The sequence below is a fragment of the Ochlerotatus camptorhynchus genome, unplaced genomic scaffold, assembly GCF_037179485.1.
Source record: "Ochlerotatus camptorhynchus isolate MF236.1 unplaced genomic scaffold, CSIRO-AGI_Acam_v1.1 ptg000137l, whole genome shotgun sequence".
Taxonomy (NCBI): Eukaryota; Metazoa; Arthropoda; class Insecta; order Diptera; family Culicidae; genus Ochlerotatus; species Ochlerotatus camptorhynchus.
Window position 1 is genome coordinate 2,917,916 of NW_027040627.1, and position 21,742 is coordinate 2,939,657.

Below are 21,742 nucleotides of genomic sequence, written 5' to 3' on the forward strand. Positions count from 1 at the left end.
AGTCAATAATGAAAAGGGTCTCCCATAAATGACGTCTTTCCTACGTCAAAGACGAACCAGCCGATGGCTTAAAGTCTCTATAATAAAGAAATTAATCAATCAATTTCCTATAACGTCTGTTGGTACATACCATATAGATCAATCATAATACTGGAATATTTACGTTATAATCTTCATCCATGATATAATAATACCATAGAGTTAAGATCAGAAGGTCCCGAAGAAACGAGCTCAACTTTTTGGCTCTTCGGTCCCAAGCTAATCGATACACCCCTCGAAATATAGGAAAATCCACGAACCACTCAATTTATTTAAAACTTTCATAGCGAATCAAAACAAACATAGTGTAGTACTAGAATTTCGACTAGAATGGGGTACGCTTATAGATGTACTTGGGACCAATAGGCTAGTCAAGTTGTGAGCCAATTTAAAATGTTATTTTATATCAAAATTCAAAAATCAAAAAAAATACTACATACTTCTGGTGATAACCTTTTAAATTAGGTGGATTATTCAAAATATATGAAGTTTTTTCTAGTAAGCTTGTATTCAGGTGAGGCTTCAATTCTACTCATAATCATTGGTCCATCATTTTTTTACCTGGCTTTCGAACCAGTGCGTACTTTTGCGATTTACTCTATAGAAAAAGTTTCGAACGAAAACGAGACTATATGTTATAGACTCTCTTCACGAGTTCCGAACTGACCGCCGATAATGACACCAGTAGAGAGATCAATTGCAGATAATCGTGCTCACTTTGGAAGATAAAGTTCGCCGCAGCAAGAAGTTGACTATCTACAAAACGCTGATTAGACCGGTACGTATCCATTGGTTCTTTTGTCATAAAAATTCGATTAAAAAAAAACGCACTCGAATGTTGTACCGCATGATAAAATTTTATTACTTTATTCAGAACCTACGTGCGTGTTAGGTTTAAATACACAACAGAAAGAAAAAGTTCTTTTTATGGACCAACACGATACATTGCTGTTTAGTTAGTAGAGTAGTGCAAAATAAAGAGGGTTTTTTCTATATCTGCTTAAGCCTAGGGAAACATACAATACTACGTAGACATCATTATTCCTATAAATTATCTGTTGACAAGAGAGACCTCTTCTGCCATAGAACTAAAACGGAACTAAAACTGTTCAAATAAATTTACTGCACTTCGATTTTTTTCTGCTGCATGGTTGCCTGGTACAGTTTCATTACCGTTTCGTGTAGCTCTGGATTGGTAGGGGTTGACTGGTGTTCTGTAATGCGTTCGTTACATTCCTGTGGAGGAAAACCACACAACTGGCGGCGAATTTCCAAATCACGTCGGGCACTTAGCGCACGACTATGGGGTCCGGCAGCGCAAAGTATGAGGTTACGTCTTGCACGAGCACGTTCCCGCATAGCCACATGCACCGATGCTACCGGATGGAGAATTTTGTCTATATCGGCCAGATTGGCTTCCTGCTCGGAAACTTCGTTATTCTCATTCGAGTCTTCTTTTTTAACGGCAGATTCATCCGTTTGCTGTTCCTTCCGTTCTTCTTCATCGAGAATTTCCTTCTTTATTTTCACTCCATTGAAGAGTTGTTCTTCTTCCTCTTTTTTAACAGCAGCAACTTTCTGCTGCTCGGCAGCTGCCTTGAATTCCTCTATCTCTTCCCGTAGTTTTTCCTTAGATTCCGTGAGTACACGCTGAGCATAAGCCTCACCGGCTAACCGCACCGAGATACCAATGTCCAAGAGAATGTGATGTGCCTTCCAACGATTACGGGCCGAAACTGGAATGGTTTGCTCCGGTTTCAACTTGGCACGGGTTTCCTGTGCCAAGCTGGCCCAATCTACACCGAGTGCATCGCCCAGTCCTGTAATGAAGATGTTCATAAGTTGTATTTTAATGTAAGTAACACCCTGTGAAGCCTGTTGATGTACCTTTGAATTTATTCTCCTCCTCCAATTCGCCGTCGGAGATTTCTTCAAAATCGAGATCCATTTCTTCCTTCAGTTCCTTGTTGGCGTGCAGCTTGCCAGCTTCTTTTGGATCTTTCACTTCTAGGGCACTGAAAGCTGCGGCATTCCCGGATGCATCCGAGCTGCCTGCTTGTTGCTGATGTTGTGCCATGTTAGGCTGCAGCGCATCGAAGCCAACATTCATCGGGTTGTTCGAGTCTTGAATGTTGGAATCACCGGTCGATGGTTTACCATCGGCTCCACCGGTTGAATCATTCAGTTGATTTGTAATTTCCTGGATGTGGTTGAGGAAATTTGAAATTGAAGGTGAATTTGAAATTTAAAAAAAGAAAGAGCAGTGGTCGTTCCTAAGAAATTATTATATTAGAAAGTGGATAAAACAAAGATTAAAGGAGTAGAGAGATTTCGTTTTTGACAACGGTTTCGTTAGTCTGAATGGTACTTCCTTGTATATCATTAAACCTAATGATAGTTTTCCTAAAATCCTGGTCAATTTCATTACCATTGCAAAGCGAAAAGTGTCCTGCAGAAAGCCAAACATAGCCAACACTTCAATCGACTGGTAGAAAACCATATCATATCCTTAATTTAAATTTTGCATCCATTGCCTTCCTTCTTTTGTTGTTTACATTTCGTTGTCGAACTGTAATTTGAATGTTCAGATTCTAAAACGATATGCCCTACTAATTCTGGTTTCGTCACAAATTAGATCAGATGCCAGAGTAAACCAGAATAACTCTGAGCAACTCAGGTACTCAAATGAGGTCTTCAGTTGAAATGCGTAATGCTTTCTGCAGAATGATTATCATCTTAAATTGAAATGCATATGGTACGATGGCGTAAATGATTCTATCAAACGTCAGATCAGAGCAGAAACACGAGGTGGAAGCATAGCCATCGCTATCAGAGGTGGTACGAACATTGTTAAACCGTGGAAACCGAAGACTGTCTATTTCGTGGTGGAGGAAATTTCCTCTACCACCAAATGATTTTTGAATCCATGATGAATGACTGTTCATGGCTATTAAATATGGAAATGTAAACAATCGAATTTCAACTATAATCTAAACCATTGATCCTTAAATTGTTGTCCTCTGAGTGCTGTGCAGCCAATATTCAAATAAACATCATCCATTATTCGGAGGATAGACATATGGATGCTCATTAGACTGATGCAAAATTTGACTTTTTCGCTCCACAGTGCTTAAATGGTTTCAAATTGGGTCCTGATTAGCCTCCCAAAGTTACAACTCATTTGGTTAGAAACAGACTTCGCACAAGTCATTTGAAGTTTGCATGTAAATTACTATGGGAAATCTCAACTTTTTGCTCAGTGCCTTCTAGTCTTTTTCCATATTGCGCTGCGAAACAGTTCGATAACCATTCTTATAGAAAATTTTCTCAGCTACAACTTTGCTGAAGATCGTTTCTATGTAAAACGAGACAGGAAAAAGTTAGTAATTATTTAAGAGATTTGTTAACTTATGACATGATCAAGCAGCTGCTCTGTAGGCAACACTGTATTTTGCAGTGTGACATAGTCGCCATGATTTTTGTGTCCTATTCAACGCCCCAGAAACACCAATGTTGCCTGCTGAGCAGCTGATTGAGCATGATCATAAGACATCAGCGCATGGAACCATTGATAACTTTCGATCCTTGCATTTAATCAAAAAGTGATCTTATGCAAAGTTGTAGCTGGGAAAATTTCCTAAAAGTACAATTGAAAGCTTTTGAAGCAGACCGATATGGTGAATTATTAGATAGACATGAACAAAAATCTTGGTTTAACCATAGTAATTCCCATACAAACTTTAAATGGTTTGTGCGATCTCAGTTTCTCACCAAATGGGTTCAAATTTTGAGAGGTAAGTCAGGATCCGATTTGGAATCGTTTAAGTATTGTGGAGCGAAAATTTCAAATTTTGCATCACTCTAATGCTCATCTATTGATGACGAATTCAACCGTAAGGCAATCTTCTGAAATTCGACAGCATATTGTTAAAGGGCTCGAGCAATACAATAATCATTCGAATTATTGCGGATGTTTTCGTTCAGTGCATACAAAGTCCCACCGAGAGGCGCTAAGATGGTGATTTTTGCCAATGTAATCGCATTTACTTAAAATAGTTCCACTGTACCAAAATTAATGAGATTTTGGGTTTCGGTTCCGTTTTTAATGCAGACAACTTTTAGCCATTGCTATTTTAGTTAGCAACTTGTTATTGCTATTGCGGTTGTGAATTTACGTTTTCGGCTTTCGCTAAACTGAACTTCGAACTGAAATTGATCACAGAGTTTCGTGATTGTTTTTTCAACAATATTGATATACCTAACCACGAATACTTCAAATTGAAGGTTAAGCTCTAACATGCCCACGTACTCAAGAAATGGTCCTCTGGAAGTCCGAATAGCCCAGCGATTTTTTTTAAATCACTTGTTGTGATGCTGCATGAATGAATTTGAATCTGGGACACTGGTGGTCCCGAAACTGTCCATTAAATTCAGGAAAATTTAAGTTTGAAGACCTATGAGTAACTTACGTGAACTTTGGGTAAGTTCTGAAAATGTCAGGGCAGTTCCATGAATATCAGGAAAACTGTGAGAACTTAAGGGACGTTCCTTAAACTTTAGGTTCGTTTCGAGAACTTTATGGCAGTTTAATTTATTTCAGTAAAATAGAGGAAATTATCAAGAAGTTCCGAAAATTTAAGGATAGTAAAAAAAACTTCAGGGAATGGTGGGCGTTGGCCAAATTTGGATTTTTCAGATATAATCCTAAATAGGACCTATATTATTTAATACTCTAGTAACCTCAAGTCCGTGCTCTGTCACAATGTTTCATTGTGATTAATCAACACTCAAAGGGGTAAAATATCAAATTTGGGGTGAATTTGAAAGAAAGGGAACTTGGAGTGTAGAGCGCACTGCCCACTGGACGATTCTGAAGCCTGGCCAAGTGAGTGGGGTATGGGTTTATTTGATTGAACTTCATTTCCAATGTATATATTGATACATTCAAACCATTGGCATTTGAGATAAGACAGAGATAGGATGCGGAGGGCCCGCTTAGGGGAAGCGTAACCCATGTTGGTTTCCATTTATTAAATAGTTCAGATAGGCTGGAAATGACATGTTCATAGTGAGAAAATGTACCATATGGGGCCCGTTCACTGATCAAAATCAGATTCACATCGTCAGACCCTGCCCAAGAATAAGGGGATTGACGATGACTTGTCAAGTTTTATTTTGAATTTGCGTTTTGCATTTAATACTCTAGTAAATCTCGCGTCCGTGCTCATTCACAACAGTGTGAGGTGTCAATACTCACTGGACCATATGTCTTAGACCAGTTCCAGATTAGTTTGCTATTAATATCTTCTGCATCGCAGTTCGCGATAGATTCCTAAATTTGGGTTCTCTTTTCCGACCATAATAGTGTGAGGGAAGGGGGTGAGTTCTGGATCAACAATGGAGGGGGGCCCATCGGCGTTTGTGGGCAGGCCGTCCAAGGCCCGTTCCTCGCGGATCGGGGGCTGCTCACGCAGACCAACACCATCTTCGTGTAGGTGGAAGTTTCCCCTATCCGATGATGGTGTTGGTTTGCGTGGGTGGCCTTCGCTTTGTGAGTGGGGGGCTTTGGAGCGGTTTGTTTACAAATGCTGGTGGGCCCTTTTCTATTGTTGATCCAGAGTTAAACGTTGCGATATGAGAGCGAATAGAGGCAAATAAATAGGGAAGACAACACCATGACCCAAATAAGTAACCAATGCATGCGGCTCACACTTAACTTGTTTTATTTCTTTCTTTCTTCCTATCATGTACTAATATTAACTGCCTGAGGACAAATGGGAACACGACCAGAAGATCAATAGGAGAAAAAGAAAATTCGAACAAGAAAAGAAGAATTAAACTTGCACCGGCAAGAGGAAGCAGACAGAAAGGATCATGCCGGTTGGAGACAGCCAATGTATACTGGACGAAGCTTGTATCTAGGAAAAGTCGTATGTGCAGGAAACCGTAAGTAGGATAAGAATCGTAAAAGGTGTGTGCTTGCTTGATAAGATCCTTACTTTACTTTAAATACACGGTAGGAATCGAATATCCATTTATGATAAAGGTTTTGCCGATTTTTCAGTGGGAGTGGCAATACTCATTGATGAGTGATTTATCGTACCCATTTATTAGTAACTGTTAGCAGCTAATGATTAATTTATTTACCTATTTTAGAATTACCTATACTTCACATCTGAACCTCATTTCCTTCAATTCGCAGCACACACCTTATATGGATTGCTAACCTTTATTTAGTTTCAGCATTTTCGACATTATAATCAAAAGGTGAGTTTTAAAAGTATAATTACCATGCATATAGATAAGTTAATGTACCAGAACCTGGATGGACACGAGCCTACCCAGGGGAGGACCCGGATACGACCACCCATGTGTGTTTAGAGTATCGCACGAGCTGACGAGTGCAACGGGAAGGACAGTAGGTGTATAGACTAGGGGGTTGGTCTCTAGATAAGCCTTCTTAGCGGAAGGCACAGCCTATGCACTGAACAATTACAATTACAGTAAAAAAAAACTTCAGGGAATGAACTTAAAAACATTGAGAAAACTACACAGAAGATCCATGTTTAAAGGGAAATTTAAAAATCTTCTGGGCAATTCCATTAATTTCTGAACAATTCCAGGAACATCATCAGAAAAGTTTCATAGGCAAACTGCGGGAATTTTTTTGTGAACTTCAGGCAAACTTCAGGATTTTTAAAGTAGTTCCAAAAGCTTCAGGAAACTGCAGGAACTTTTAAGAAAATGTGAGAAATTTAGGGAAGTCAAAATAATTATATATAATTGACATTTTAAAGAACTTCCAAGTAGCTCAAAGAAGTTAAACTAGAGAGCTTTAGGAAGTTTCAGAGATATTAAAGGCACTTCCAATAACTTCATAACGTCGAGAAATTTAAGAAATTCCAGACTTTCAGGGAAGTTCGAAGATTTGTATGCGTAAGCTCCGATAAATCCCGGTCAATTCAATAAAATTCAGAAAGAGAATTTTTTGACAGTTCTATTTAGTTCAGGGTAGTTGAATTGAGAGTACTTCAGAAATGGAAAAAATAAATAAATAAATTTAAAAAAAATCATGCAAATTGAAGAATGTTTAAGAAGATCCAAGAAACTGAGGGAATTTCCGAAACTTCATCAAAGTACCAAGACCTTTATTTAAATTTCAGAAACATAAGAGATCTTACAGGAGCATCAGGAAAATGTGAGATCATTTTATAGAAGTTCCATGGTATTCAATGCAGTTTAAGGAACTGCAAAAAATGCAGGATGTTCAGCGACGATCAGATTATGTTCAAAAAAATCGCGAGATCTTTTAAAATGTTCAGAAATCTTCAAGAACGTCTAGAGACCTTCAGAGAAGTACAGAGATTTTTTGGTAGTTTCATTATATTTTGGGAAGTTCCCGGAACTTCGTTGATGATTAGAAATCTTCATATCAGTTTCATTTATTTAAGGAAAATTGCAGGATATTTCAAAGAGTTCAAAGGAATTATGGGATATTTTAATAATTTCATAAATTTTGTGATGCTTCAAAAACAATGCGAGGTCTTCAGAATATTTTATAAATATGATTAAAATTTCCGGAACAATAGAAAAATTAATCAACTTCAGGAAAGATTCAAATCCTCAGGGAAACCCAAATAAAACTAGGATTTTTACGAGGGGGCGACTCTATCTACGATGCAGAAAAGATTGTGTTTTGCTGTGGCTAGCTGCACGCACGCTGAGTAGATAGAAGGAAGATTTATGTCGATTTTGAAGATTTCCTGCAAAAACATGAAGCACGATGCAAGTAGATGCGAGAAATGAAAGATGATTTTTCGAAGATTGATTCGCTAGTGTGAGATTTTTTGAGCATCTAGAATTGAGATTTAGATGTGTCGCCCCCCTCGGATTTTTACGCGAATTGACTACTTTTGGGGATGTTCAAAATCTTCCAGAGAACCACACCGCTACCTGATTGCTAGTCCTAGATCCTAAATCATACATATAGCTTCGGAATAAGTGATTCGTGAAGCTCTTGAAGGACCGTTCCATGGCCACCAGGTGATAGGTACAGCTCAGAGGCGCCCCCGGAACGGGTGGTTTGACGAGGAGTGCCAGCGAGTGACAGAGGAGAAGAATGTCGCCAGAAGCCGGATGTTGGTGTCTGGTACCCGTCCGAACAGAGAGCGGTACAGGGTAGCAAGGTCAGCCGAGAAACGAACCCATCGCAGGAAAAAAGGCAGTACGAGGAACGCGTTATTGCTGAGGCGCAAGAAAGTATGAAGCAGAATGATATGCGAAGGTTTTACGCAACTGTCAATGGCGTGAGGAGTAAGACAGCGCCGTCTCCCGCCATGTGCTATGACCGTGAAGGTAATCTGCTGACAGATAAAACGATGGTGGCTGCCAGGTGGAAGGAGTACTTCGAGACGTTGCTGAACGGAGAGAACGAGAGAGCATCTACAAACAGAACACACATCGACGACGAGTGTACCCCATTTGGCATAAATACGTTAGGCATACGGACCTTAGGCATACGGACCTTAGGCATACGGACGTTAGGCACACGGACGTTAGGCATACGGACGTTAGGCATAATGAACGTTAGGCATACAGTCATTAGGCATAATAAACGTTAGGCATAATGGACGTTAGGCATAAAATACCTTGCTGCTGTGCAACTCTAGAAAACTGTTTCGAGCATGGTAAACAATGAAATCCATTATTTATCATATCATAAGTGACGTACCTACATATTTACTTAGATCCAAGATTAGTAGCGATAGTGGTTAAGTAATCTGGCAACAAAACTCAGCATAGTTTTTTACTACATCTTGAAATCAATCGCATATAGAAATAATAAAGCACACATTTGTTGTAATATATTCTTACACATCTATTGCAAATCCGGGAAACTTTGAGATTTGGGCGTAATTGCTTTTGTAAACAGACATGTCAATCGCTGATCGCGAATAAAAGAAAAATCTCATGAACAAACTATACCAAATGATAGAGGAACCATTCATCTGCCTGTTTGTGTTGTTAGTTTTTTAGATTGAGCTTTAATTCGCGAGAAATCGTCAAATGAAGTGTTTGTTTACCAAAGCAATTACACCCTAATATCGAAGTTCTCCGGAAATGTCAAAGAAGAAAAGGTTTTCGTCAAAGAACAGCTCATGAAATAAAGAATGGTGAATTCTGTGAATTTCCATTCAATAACAAAAAAACAGCTGAGGTTGAATAAAAGATGATGCCAAAGAACAGCTCATGAAATGAAGAATGGTTTTTCATTCAATAACAAAAACATATCTGATGCTTCCAGGATTTACTCCCATACTTTTCGATACAACGATTGTGTTTTTGTTGCCATCAGAATGAATACTAGCAGAACTGTCTGCTGATGTGAGGGAGCGATACTTCCATGAACAGTGACGAGTTGCCGAAACAAACAAGGAACTGTGATCTTCAACCAAAAACAACAAGAACAAGAATCTTCAACCAAAAACTTTGCCTGTCCAAGACGTCGCAAGTTTTCATTAGTCCCATAAATTAAGTCTCTTTTATTATTGTCACCGATGTCAGCAATCAATACACGGTCCCCATTATCATCCTTCTGGAATTCAACGGGTAGATTATGCCTAACGTCTATTATGCCTAACATCCTTTATGCCTAACGTCCATTATGCCTACCGTACATTATGCCTAACGTCCGTATGCCTAACGTCCGTATGCCTAACGACCGTATGCCTAACGTCGTGTACCCCATCGACGACGATGGTCAAGCTGTGGAACCACCAACGCTAGAAGAGGTGAAAAAGGCGATACGAGAGCTGGAAAACAGTAAGGCTGCGGGGAAGGACGACCACCCGGCCGAACTTCTCAAACACGGAAGTGAGCAGCTGCACCAGATGATCCACCGTATACTGCTCAGATTATGGGAGGAGGAAGAATTGCCCGCTAGTTGGTTGGATGGTCTCGTTTGTCCCCTCTACAAATTACAGAGGAATCACCAATTACAGAGGAATCACGCTTCTGAATTCGGCGTACAAAATAGTATCACGTGTTCTGTTCAACAGATTGAGACCGCTTGAGGAATCCTACGTCGGCGAATACCATGCTGGTTTTCGTGAGGGTCGATCAACGACGGATCAAATGTTTACCCTGCGTCAAACCCTTGAGAAGTTTCGGGTATACAACTTGCAGACTCATCATCTGTTCATAGATTTCAAGGCAGCGTACGATTCAGTAAAGAGAAACGAGCTATGACAGATAATGCAAGAAAACGGTTTTCCGACGAAACTAATTAGGCTGATTCGTGCAACGCTGGATGGTTCGAAATCATGTGTACGGGTTGCAGACGAGATTTCGGCCTCGTTCGTGACCTTAGATGGGTTGAAGCAGGGAGATGCTTTTTCGAACTTGCTATTCAACATCGCCCTCGAAGGAGCGATTAGGAGAGCTGGCATGCAGAGGAACGGTACCATCATCACAAAGTCGCACATGCTCCTTGGTTTTGCGTACGACATCGACATCATCGGAATCGACCGTAGAGCAGTGGAAGAGGCGTTCGCGCCTTTTAAGAGGGAGACAGCGAGGATTGGTCTCACGATAAATTCTACCAAAACGAAGTACATGGTCGCCGGTAGAAAGCGTGGGAGCAATAGTGGTGTTGGTAGTGAAGTGGTGCTAGATGGCGAAAAATTTGAAGTTGTGGACGAATTTGTTTATCTTGGTACTTTAGTGACGTGCGATAATGATGTTACCCGCGAGGTGAAAAGGCGTATTGCAGCCGCGAACAGGGCTTTCTACGGGTTGCGTAGCCAGCTGAAGTCCCGCAGCTTGCGTACGAAAACCGAAATTCGTGCTGTACAAGACGTTGATTCTGCCGGTAGCCCTTTATGGCCACGAATCGTGGGCATTGAAAGAGGCCGATCGGAGAGCTTTCGGTGTCTTCGAGCGTAAAGTGCTGCGAACAATACTCGGCGGTAAACTGGAAAATGGCATCTGGCGGCGTCGCATGAATCACGAGTTGTACCAAGTATAAAGCGGCATGGATATTGTGAAGCTTATAAAACACGGCAGGCTACAGTGGGCTGGGCATGTGGCACGAATGCCGGAAGAGCGTCAAGCGAAGTCAATATTCAGCAGGGAACCCGAAAGAGGACGTCGGCTTCGGGGTAGGCCACGCACGCGTTGGCTTTGTGCAGTTGAGGAGGACATTAGGTCCTTGAACGTCCAAGGCGACTGGAAGCGATTGGCTCAGGACCGAGACCAATGGAGACGGTTACTTCGTTAGGCGCAGATTTGAATTCAACGAGTCGTCGCCCATCAGGTACTCAGGTACTCCATGGCCACCAGAGTGCACATACTGGTTTCAAATCCAAATTAGTTCATGCAGCATAACAACAAATTGATTTAAAAAAATCTAGATCCTTCTTTACTAATTTTCTACATTTACGCATGTTCCGGGACTTCCAGAGGCATGCTTTGCCGTCCCTTGGGTCCACATTTTTGTCCTAAATCCAAATTTATTCATATATCATAATGTTCAAATGAAAAACAAAACAAACATTTCGTAGATAGCAACGCTTGGGCCGGTTGCTTTCGCGCTGCTATATTTGTCAACCCGCTGTTCACCGAGAGGCAGATTCTTATTTTCCGCACTTTAATAGCAACCCTCAGTGCGGTTACTGCGTTATGGTGGAGGTTGCTAAAATAGCTTTAGCAACGCATTGGTGCGGGTGCTCTTAAAGAACCAAATTATCGCACGATCACAATACTTCCACCACCCATAGATGACCCATCTTGCCCCACCTTATTCTAATAAATGCATAAGTGCATGAGTAGGTATCTATAGCTTCCCCCGAAGTAGTACTCTAGAGTGGCACACAGGCAAGGCGAGTAAGAGTTTTTGGTGGGTATAATCCCCATTCATGGAGCAGTCGCTCAATGGCTTTTTAAAAGTTTCCTCTTATTATAAAAGACACACATGCACGTACACACTTTGAAATCCGAAAAAAGATACAACGGATATACTTATTCCCGGATGCTTTTTCTTTGTCCGTATTCCTAGATGCTAGAACTTCGACAGGTAGAATGCTGACCGGATATGCTATCCTTTTCAGCGAACTAACCATCCGGGAATAAGGATTCCTCACTTTATGTAAAGAATGGGTATAGTGAGCGGAAAATCGCAAAAATGCGTGGGGCTAAAATTGTGTTATCGCATGCATTAACGAAAGATTTTGTCACTCCTAATGGTACATCCATCAAAAAGTATACTCAAAATTACTGAAATTAATTAAAGAGCCTTGACTGGCATTCTCTTCCAAATGAAAGTTGTTATCGGTCAAAAGAAAAAAAAAACCAAAAGCAATGCAACAAAAAAGGAACATCTACCATTATTTGGAAAAACAAAAAGTACTATGATAAGGGAAATGGATGAGCATAATTTCTCGTGTCGTAGGCTCATAGTACTGTTTTTTTCCCCAAAGGTTATGCTAGACTTCCTTTTCTAGTAGATAACACAACAACGGGAAAGCAACAAATCAACTCAAGACAAAAAGACAACAACTTCAAACGGCTTACTCCGGGGCCGGTTCGAAACGACGTCCCAACGTCATCGATATTCGCGTAGAGATCTTGGATTGATCCCCCGATACACCCATCGTAGGATTTGTAGCGAGCTTTAGATAAAAAAGGACGCTTTATGCCGGAGGGTTGCTGTTGATTTTGCTGCTGTTGTTGTTGTTGTTGTTGTTGTGGTTGAGACTGTTGTGAATGATTTTGAATCACTTGCGATGGAATCATCATAGAGGACGAATTGAGAACGACTGGTGCAGATCCCGAGAGTTTGGCCGTATTAGGCTGATCACTAGCCTCTCCGGCAGCCAGTAAGGAATCGGTGAAATCATCATCCTGTTACGCGAAATCAAAAGTCAATCCGCGCAGCATGAAGCAAAGAGATTAATGTTTGATTTTCAACTGGGAGTTTCCAGAAAACATGCCTAAAAGGGGAGGAAAAAGCAAAAAAATATACTCACTTCTTCTCTAGTCAAAATATCATCCGGATCGTCGCTGATTTCGCTGAGATTGTCCTCATCCATGGGCTCAGGAGGAGCAGCAACCGGCTCGGGAGGTTTCTCTGTCGTGGCAGCTGCGTTGGCCACCGTACCTTGTTCCACTGCGTCGGGTATTGCTGCATTATCTGTAGATTCGACGCTTTCGGCAGGTCCAGTAGATGTGGCACTGTCAACAGGAGCAGCAGTAGTAACGGTAACAACAGTTAATGGACTTTGTTGAGTTTGTGATTCCTCGACGGGTTTAACAGCTGGAATCCCTTCAGATACTTGAGGAATCGGGTGAATTAGAGGTGGAAGATCATCTTTAGGTTCATTAGAAGTTGTCGTTGGCGTTGAGACCGGTGGTTGTACGTTGGAGTCGATCATTAATGGACCAGGTTGGGCTGGTCCTGATTGACTTAACTGATTAGAGGGTCCTGGGCCAATAGGTTGTGATCCTTGTGTTTGTTGTTCTTGCTGCTGCCGTTGTTGGAGTGGCGGATGTTGGTGTGGATGTTGATGTTGGGCTGCAAGATTTTGCTGAGTGCGATTGATGCTATACTTATTCTGATTTCCAAAACGACCTGGAGCTATTCCTGCGGGGGGTCCATTACGACCGTGGCGTTGAAACATTGGCTGATGGCCTTGGTGCTGCCGTCGGAACATTGTGTTGTCATTCCCGACTCTATCACCGAGCCTTCCGGCCAATTTGTGGCGTGGGCCAAACTCCATATCTTCTTTTGGTTTACCATGCCAATTTGGTCCTTGGTTCGGCTCAGGATGTGTATGTTGCCATCGACGACCACCACTATGACTGTGAGAATGCGTCGGCGGCCCCACAGCTGGATGATCGTCGTGTTCCCATGCACGCTCCTTGAACTTCCATTCATTCCGTTCCTTTTCGTTAACCCAACCATCAGCTTCTTTCCAGCGTGATTCATCCCAGTTCCTAGACGGACCTTGATAAGAATCAGGTTCATGGCTGTGGCTATGTGGTGGACGACAGTGCTCACGATCCCAATCTCGACCGTGTTCTTCACGTCTTTCATACGTACGCGGCGCTGGTGGTGCACGATCTGGTTCACGGTTCCGTTCCCATTCTCTATCAAGTTCTCGTCTTGGTGGAGGATCATCCGGGTATTCGGTGCGACCATAGTCTTGGCTGCGACCTCTTTCTCTGTCGTAAGCGGGCCGGCCTTCAGGTTCCCTGTACTCTCGGGTATCTCGAGCTGGGGCAGCTGCATGACGGTCATATGGACTATCACGGCTCCTTGCGCCTCTAACAATAGGAGCCACATATTCTCGTTCCCTGGAACGAGTACGACGATCATGATGTTCTATAAATCCTGTAATTAGAAACTCCGTTAGTGGGGCTAAAGTTGCATAATTATTTTGATTTTACCTCTTTCCACGACACCACGGTCAAATGATCGCTCCCGAGGAGCGAGCCGATCACGGCTTCTCGGTGAGTTAGGAGTACGGCTACGGTCGTGATCGATTTTACCAGGAGATCTAGCAGCAGCCAAAGCTCGCGCACGTTCTGCTGGACGTGGCAAAAGTCGTTCAACTGGCCGATGGCGATCGGGTTTGTCCAAACCGCCATCAACAGGATTTTCTCGTTCGCGTCGGGGAGCTGGTCTCTCTTTAGCAGCGGCGAGGCGTTCCCGTTCACGCTGTCGCTCCTGACAACGAGCAAGCGCTTCTTCGCGTTCCTTGGTCCTGGCAAGTTCTCCCCGTTCCTGCCTTTCACGACGTTCACGGTCTTTCAGCGTTTCATGTCTTCGCCGATCGTCAATGCGTTCCGGGGACCGCTCTGGTCGTCTAACCACGGCTGCAACCGGTTCTCTATATCTAGATCCTTCAGGAGATTTTTTCTTCTCTCTTCCGCGGGCAGAAACCGGTACAACAGTCGGCGATATTCGTGCCCGTGGCGAACGGGATCGGATGTGCGCTCTTGGAGAGCGACTCTTGACGTGTTCCCGTTCCCGTTCTCTTTCGCGAAGACGCAAACGTTCTTTCTCTCTTTCGCGTTCCTTCTCCCGGAGAGCTAATTCACGTTCCTTTTCGCGAACACGTTCACGTGCATCAACAACGGCAACATGTTTTTCTTTCTTCAAAGCCACCACTTTTTTGACGGTGTATTTTGTCGGTGTCTTTCCGCTAGGGGAAACTTCCCTGGCAACTTTACGAATGTGACTGGTTGTTCCACCAGGACTCGTAACTTTCTTGACGCGAATCTTAGTTAAATGACCTCCGATTTTCTTAGTTACAATTCGCTTAGTTCCATCTGCAGAAACCTTTTTGACATGCTTCTTGGCAACTTTTTTGCCTCCGCCCCCATCCGAGCTAGAGCTAGAATCGCGTCGTTGTCTAACGGCTCGTTTCTTCACTCTTCTAGAATCTCGGCTGGAACTGCTCGAGCTAGAACTTGAATCCGAGTCTGATGAATCCGATCCACTGCTGCTCGAACTATCCGAACTAGAGGAAGACCTACGTGGTGCCGGTACCTTGCGAATCTTCTTCACTACCAGCGTCTCCTTAGCGGATTTTTGCTTCATCATTGACGATGAAGAATGATGATGGTGGTGATGATGACTGCTTCCACCTCCACTGGCGTCCATCTCTAGTTTCAGCTCGTGCTGTAATTCTTTTCGTTTGCGCTCTAGAATGTCCTGATCAGCATTCTCCAGACTGGATTGATCCCAGCCACCACCTCCGCCGCCTCCACCTGATGGCGCGGAACTACTACCACCACCAGGCCCACCTCGTTCTATGGTCGACGTAACGCTGTGTCCACCCCCACCACCACCACCACCACTACCACGTTCCGCTTCGCTCCGGTTGGAAACGTTACCCACGTTCGATGGGCCTACAACAGCGCCAATAGTTTCGCCTCTGCTAACTATAACCTTGCCGAGTTTGGCTGCAAGCTGCGCTTCAATGAGTCTGGCGTGCGCCGAGACACTCTCCGGTACAATTTTCGGAGGTGGAACCGGTTCGGGATCGTCACAGCCAACAATGCGCTTGACGATCTCTTCCTTGTTGACAGTCTGCGGAAAATTAAAAACAAAAAAAAAAGAATATATATTAGTTGAAAATACTCTAAATCTAACGGAGAGCTTGACACGTGGTCAAAAGCACAACCTGATAAATAGGGCATATCTCAAAATTCAGGATTTTTTGGGGCACGATCATTGAATTCCTGGACAATTGGCACTGTGCTCCTGAGTCGATCAAATAGATCTATTCCATTTTGACACTTTTAGTATATTTTTTTTTGCCAGGCGGATTTTTGTAATTCTAGGAATTTTGGCAGGAAATTTAGAGTTTAGCAATTAATAGTTAAAATTTATTGATGATTGTTTTAGTAGAATAATTGTATGCATTATTACATAGTTTTTCCTTTTAATTCTACTACTATTGTATCACCTTCACTTTCTCTAATTCACTATCCACTTTCACTATCATTTAAAACAAACTAAAACAGGATACGTATTTCGTTCACTAATGGAAATCTTCGTCAATGAAGAAGTTTGCAAGTAGTAAACGAAATACGTATCCTCTTATAGTTTTTTTTAAAGTGATAGTGTAAGTGAATAGTGAATTAGTGAATGTGAAAGTGATACAATAGTAATAGAATTAAAAAACGTAATAAAAGATAAATAAATAGTTAATTTAAGATTTTTCAAATTTCGAATCTATATTCAACATTTGAGCACATGATTTACGGAAGTCTTTTCCATACAATTTGTTTCACTAGATTTCTTTGGGCACATGCTAAAGGCCCACGCACATTAGATCCGGATCGGACGCGTTGCGGCAAAGTGACAGCTAAATCTATTGTCTAACTGTCAAATTTACGTCAACGTAACGCAAACGGATCTAATGTGAGTGGCCCTTAAGGGCTAATGGGAAAATGTTGCTTAAACCTTAAATGTTACTTAAACATTTTAAGAATGCGTAGCTACTCAGGTTTATTGTCTTTTTTGTTTTAGTCACGAGAAGCGTCTAGAATAAACTTCTACAAGAACACTCTAAAGAAAAAGATTTTAAAAGAAGTTTCTAAAAGAAGCTTCCAGAAGAACCTTCTAAAGAAGTTTCTTAAAGAAGCTTCCTTTGGAAGCTCATTCTAGACGCATGCCCATTAGACTGATGCAAATTTTGACATTTTCGCTCCACAGTGCTCAAACGGTTCCAAATTGGGTCCTGATTAGTCTCCCAAAATTTGAACTCATTTGAAAAGAAACTGATTTGGCACAAACCATTTGAAGTTTATATGGAAATTACTATTGGAAAACCAAATGTTTTGTTCATATCCATCTAAAAATTTACCATATAGCTCTGCTTTAAAAAATGATAACTGAGCTCGTAGAAAATTTTCTCAGCTACAATATAATGTAAGCATCAAAAGTTATCAATAATTCAAGCCACTAATGTCTTACAATTATGCTCAATCAACTGTTCAGCAGGCAACATTGGTGTTTCTGGCGCTTGGAATAGAGCACAAAATTCATGGCTACTATGTCACACTGCAAGATACAGTGTTGCTCACAGAACAGCTGCTTGATCATGCCATAAGATTATCAATCTCTTAAACAATTAATATCTATTTTATTTGACGTTTGGCTCAACAACTATATTCTGCAAAGTTGAAGCTGAGAAAATTTTCCATAAGTATAGCTTTTGAATTTTTGAATAGTGCCATATGGAAAAAGGTAAGAAGACAATGAACAAAAAGTTTGGATTTCCCATAGTAATTTCCATATAAACTTCAAATGGTTTGTGCCAAGTCAGTTTCTTTTCAAATGAGTTCAGATTTTGGGAAACTAATCAGGACCCGATTTGGAACCTTTTGAACACTGTGGAGCGAAAATGTCAAAATTTGCATCAGTCTAATGACAATCTCTCCCTTCTCAGACTAAAAACAACACAGGCAGGACAGTAATAGCAACAATCAATACAAAACTAACGATTTTAAATTGGCTCACTACTTGACTAGCCTATTGGTCCCAAGCGAATCGATTACGTACCCCATTCTAGTCAAAATTCTAGTACTACACTATGTTTGTTTTGATTCGCTATGAAACTTTAACAGATAAAATGACGGGTTAGTGGATTTTCCTATATTTCGAGAGGTGAATCGATTAGCTTGGGACCGAAGATAGTACCAGAGCTGAGCCAACAAAATTGAGCACGTTTCTTCGAGACCTTTTGGTCTTAGAGTTACCTCTATGGTAATAGCAACCGGTGGAAACTAACGATTTTAAATTGGCTCACTACTTGACTAGCCTTTTGGTCCCAAGCAGAGCTGGTAAATATCACCGCCATCATGTGAGAATGAGAAAACAGGTCCTCTCACAATCACGAGACGAAACTACATCCCGCATAAACAATAACCATAAGATGCGCCTAACCACCAATTCGGGATATCATCCCAATTTTATGTGGTATGGTCGCACCATCTAAGATATCGTCAGTATATGGTACACGTTTATTAGGGATATCATTCGTTTTCTTGTCATTTTCCAATGATCAAGCACTCATGAGAATAATTCTATTACGGTGTTTACATCTACATTTCTAACAGATTTAGATTAATTCAAGCATATTGTCGGTAGAGTGAATATGTTATTACGATTTTTTCGGTACAAGTAACTTTAAAAGTAATAAATGAGCTAGTAATTACAATAATCACAACACTGTCACGTTTTGTCATGACGAAAAATTTGATGAGATTTTGAAGAAAATCTCTATCATCGTTTTCTCATCTGATGATAGTGACAGGAGTATCTCTGTAAATATCGCGTGAGATCTTTCATTGAAAATGACATTTGTCAGCCCTGGTCCCAAGCAAATCGATTAACGTACCCAATTCTATGTTTATTTTGATTCGCTATGAAAGTTTGACAGATAAAATGAGGGGTTCGTTGATTTTCCTATGTTTCGAGGGGTGCATCGATTAGCTTGGGACGAAGAGAGTACCAGATACAGGGATCTACAATTTCGAAGCTCTAAAATGAACTCGTGTTTTGTTTCTCTCATACATACGTGTTCGACGCTTCATTTCTATAACGCCTAGCTAGACTACCAGCAAAAAACGAAAATAAAAAAAACAGGACGCTTAGAAAAAAAGGCTGGCTGTGGAACTTCTCGTCGTTGCTTTGCTCATCGCTTTCAATGTAACTAACGTCGATTTTCTAGTTAAACGAAACCTCATTATGGCTTTCAATCCCCTTTCACGAACACTCTATCACCGCTCTTTCAATTTGTTTAAAATGCGTTATGTCCCGTTTTCGATCATTTTTTTAGATAAATATATGGATGGAAGATAAATTAAAAATATGACGTGTAATCTTCAAGTGTTTTGACGTGAGAAATGCTTTAAATGTGTTATGAAACCTCTGTTGATGTGTTTCATGAAAGAGAAAACTATCGACTTTAACAGAAAAAGAAAGCCAGTAATCTCTGACCAGAGATGAGCCAAAATGTTGAGCACGTTTCTTCAGGACCTTCTGGTCTTAAAGTTACCTCTAGGGTAATAGCTAATTTGTTTATTATTCAGTTCCAACCTGGATCGGGTATCAAGATCGGCTCTGCTTGTTTTCTGACAAACGTCAGTTTGATCGTTTGCACTACAAGCGAAGTGACAGACGGAACGGCTCGAAAACTTTGGTGACGAACCTGCTATTGTAATTTTTTCAGTGTACCACATGGCAACACTACTATTGGATTGTACCACATGGCAACACTAAATGTACTACACCGAAAAAAGTTTTCATGTAGCTTCCATTGGAAACGCACATGATTTTCATCCATAATCAAAATTAATGGAATTCATCTGAATTACACATAAAATCTATGCGATCACATTAATTGTATATGATTTTTCATACACTGCAAATAAAATTCACGTAATATTCACCTGAAAAGGTACGTAGATATTTTCCATCGAACTTTTCAGGTGAATATTACGTGTTTTGGAATATTTTTTTTCTTCAAATGTGTCATATGAAAATCAAGTGATTTTCACGTAAATTTTATCGGACGTACCGATGGACGTCAAATTGGCTTCACTTAAAAGTTACGTGATTTTCTAGTACATTTCACTGGATTTTGCAGTAATGTTTATGTGAATTTATGGTAGATTTCTTTGGTTAATTTCTTTATTAAATGTATCTTAAATAATAATCAGGCACATTCTGCGCTGCGAGTGAGGTGAGGTGACTCGCTGTCACTAGTGAAGTCAGTTTATGTGAGGTGATTCTTTAGATGATGTACTCGGAGAGCCACCTCACATGAGGTGACTATTGTTACCTCACCTCACTCGCGGCACAGAATACACTGATACAAAATCCATTAACAAAAATACTATATTGCTGGTTTAAATTAAATACCCTTACCAATAGATTTGTGCAGAAAACAATTTCATTTAATTTTACTATTATTTCTATCAAAATTACTATGCATTTTGAGCAAGCATAGTAGTTTCGCCAGAAACAAAGTAAATTGTTTTACATTCGTAGTCAACTATACTGAATTCATAGTAGATTTAACAGTAATAAGCGTGGTTATATTGATAATAAGTGTTTTCTGCAAATAGTATTCCTAACTATGATCCTTGTTTCAGTGTAGGCCTCAATGCAGTGTAGGAACAATTCACGTAGATTTGAATAAAAGTAAACTTCATTAGTTGGATTTTTGGTTCAATTAATTAGCGTAATAAGCTTAGTTTATTTCTTAGTTACTACAATCTGTATCAAACCTATTCTTAATTCTATACATATAAAGACCGTTAATATGGTGTACGATGTTCAGCTCCGGGAACGACTTCTAGGGTGTCACAAAGAGATTCACTTCCGGGAATACTCTCAAGGCTTGGAATTTTGGGTGATATTATTGTTGCTCTATGTGCCTCCGTTGCTGACCAAGGCACTTATAATCGCTGCTTTCTGTATAAAAAACGGAAATTTGCAATGGGTTATTTATTGGTTTATTGTAAAATCATAAAATTTAGACACTTACATTTCTGTTTCGCCAGGAAATGATAAGCTAGAAGAGGACATCATAATTCCAATTTACGTCCGCTTGTTGTAAGCACTCCTGTAGGTCTTTGTATGAGCTTGTGAGGAGCTCAAATAATCCGATTCCACACTCTACAATTCATAGTACAATGAATTACAGAATATTCAATTATAAATTAATTACACTTACGCTCAAAAACTTCAAAAAGACCGTCTGGTAATCCCAAATCACCTAACAGCAACAACGAACTCACACTTCTTTCTGTCGTCATTTTGAACGATAATTTTCACACCAAGAGATCACGTACAATTTACGTGAATTTCACTTAACATTCACCAGTATGACACTTGACTTCGACTAGTCAATCTAATGGAATTTATTACCATGTCATTGAATTTCATATGCATTAGGTGCTTCTTATTGGATTGCTATTTTTGAGAAGTTACCTGAATTTTCAGGTGAAATTTACGTTCCTTATTGGTTCAGTGTATGAATTTCATCGGCCTCATAAAATTCATGTGATTTTGTGGTGAGATTTGCTGGTATGTGATCACAGGAAAGTTATGTGAAATTCACATGGATTTCATCCATTAGATATGTGATAAATTCTTTGAGTGTATAATGTTTTGGTTCTGTTT

At 40.7% G+C, this 21,742-nt stretch overlaps 1 protein-coding gene across 2 annotated transcripts in view; it reads right to left on the reverse strand.

Moving 5' to 3' along the window:
* Window positions 1–1,157: 1,157 nt before the first annotated feature.
* Window positions 1,158–21,742, reverse strand: part of LOC135700487 (fl(2)d-associated complex component-like) — a 29,861-nt gene continuing 9,276 nt past the window's right edge. Inside the window, exons 2-6 of one of the 2 annotated variants that reach the window (XM_065221008.1) lie at window positions 14,485–16,132; window positions 13,065–14,428; window positions 12,610–12,939; window positions 1,927–2,239; window positions 1,158–1,859 (exon numbers count right to left, since the gene is read on the reverse strand). In XM_065221008.1, the coding sequence (XP_065077080.1) occupies window positions 1,159–1,859; window positions 1,927–2,239; window positions 12,610–12,939; window positions 13,065–14,428; window positions 14,485–16,132 (4,356 nt within the window). In that variant the 3' untranslated portion in view covers window position 1,158. The remainder of the gene's footprint in view (window positions 1,860–1,926; window positions 2,240–12,609; window positions 12,940–13,064; window positions 14,429–14,484; window positions 16,133–21,742) is intronic. The other variant, XM_065221009.1, reaches the window with a different exon arrangement.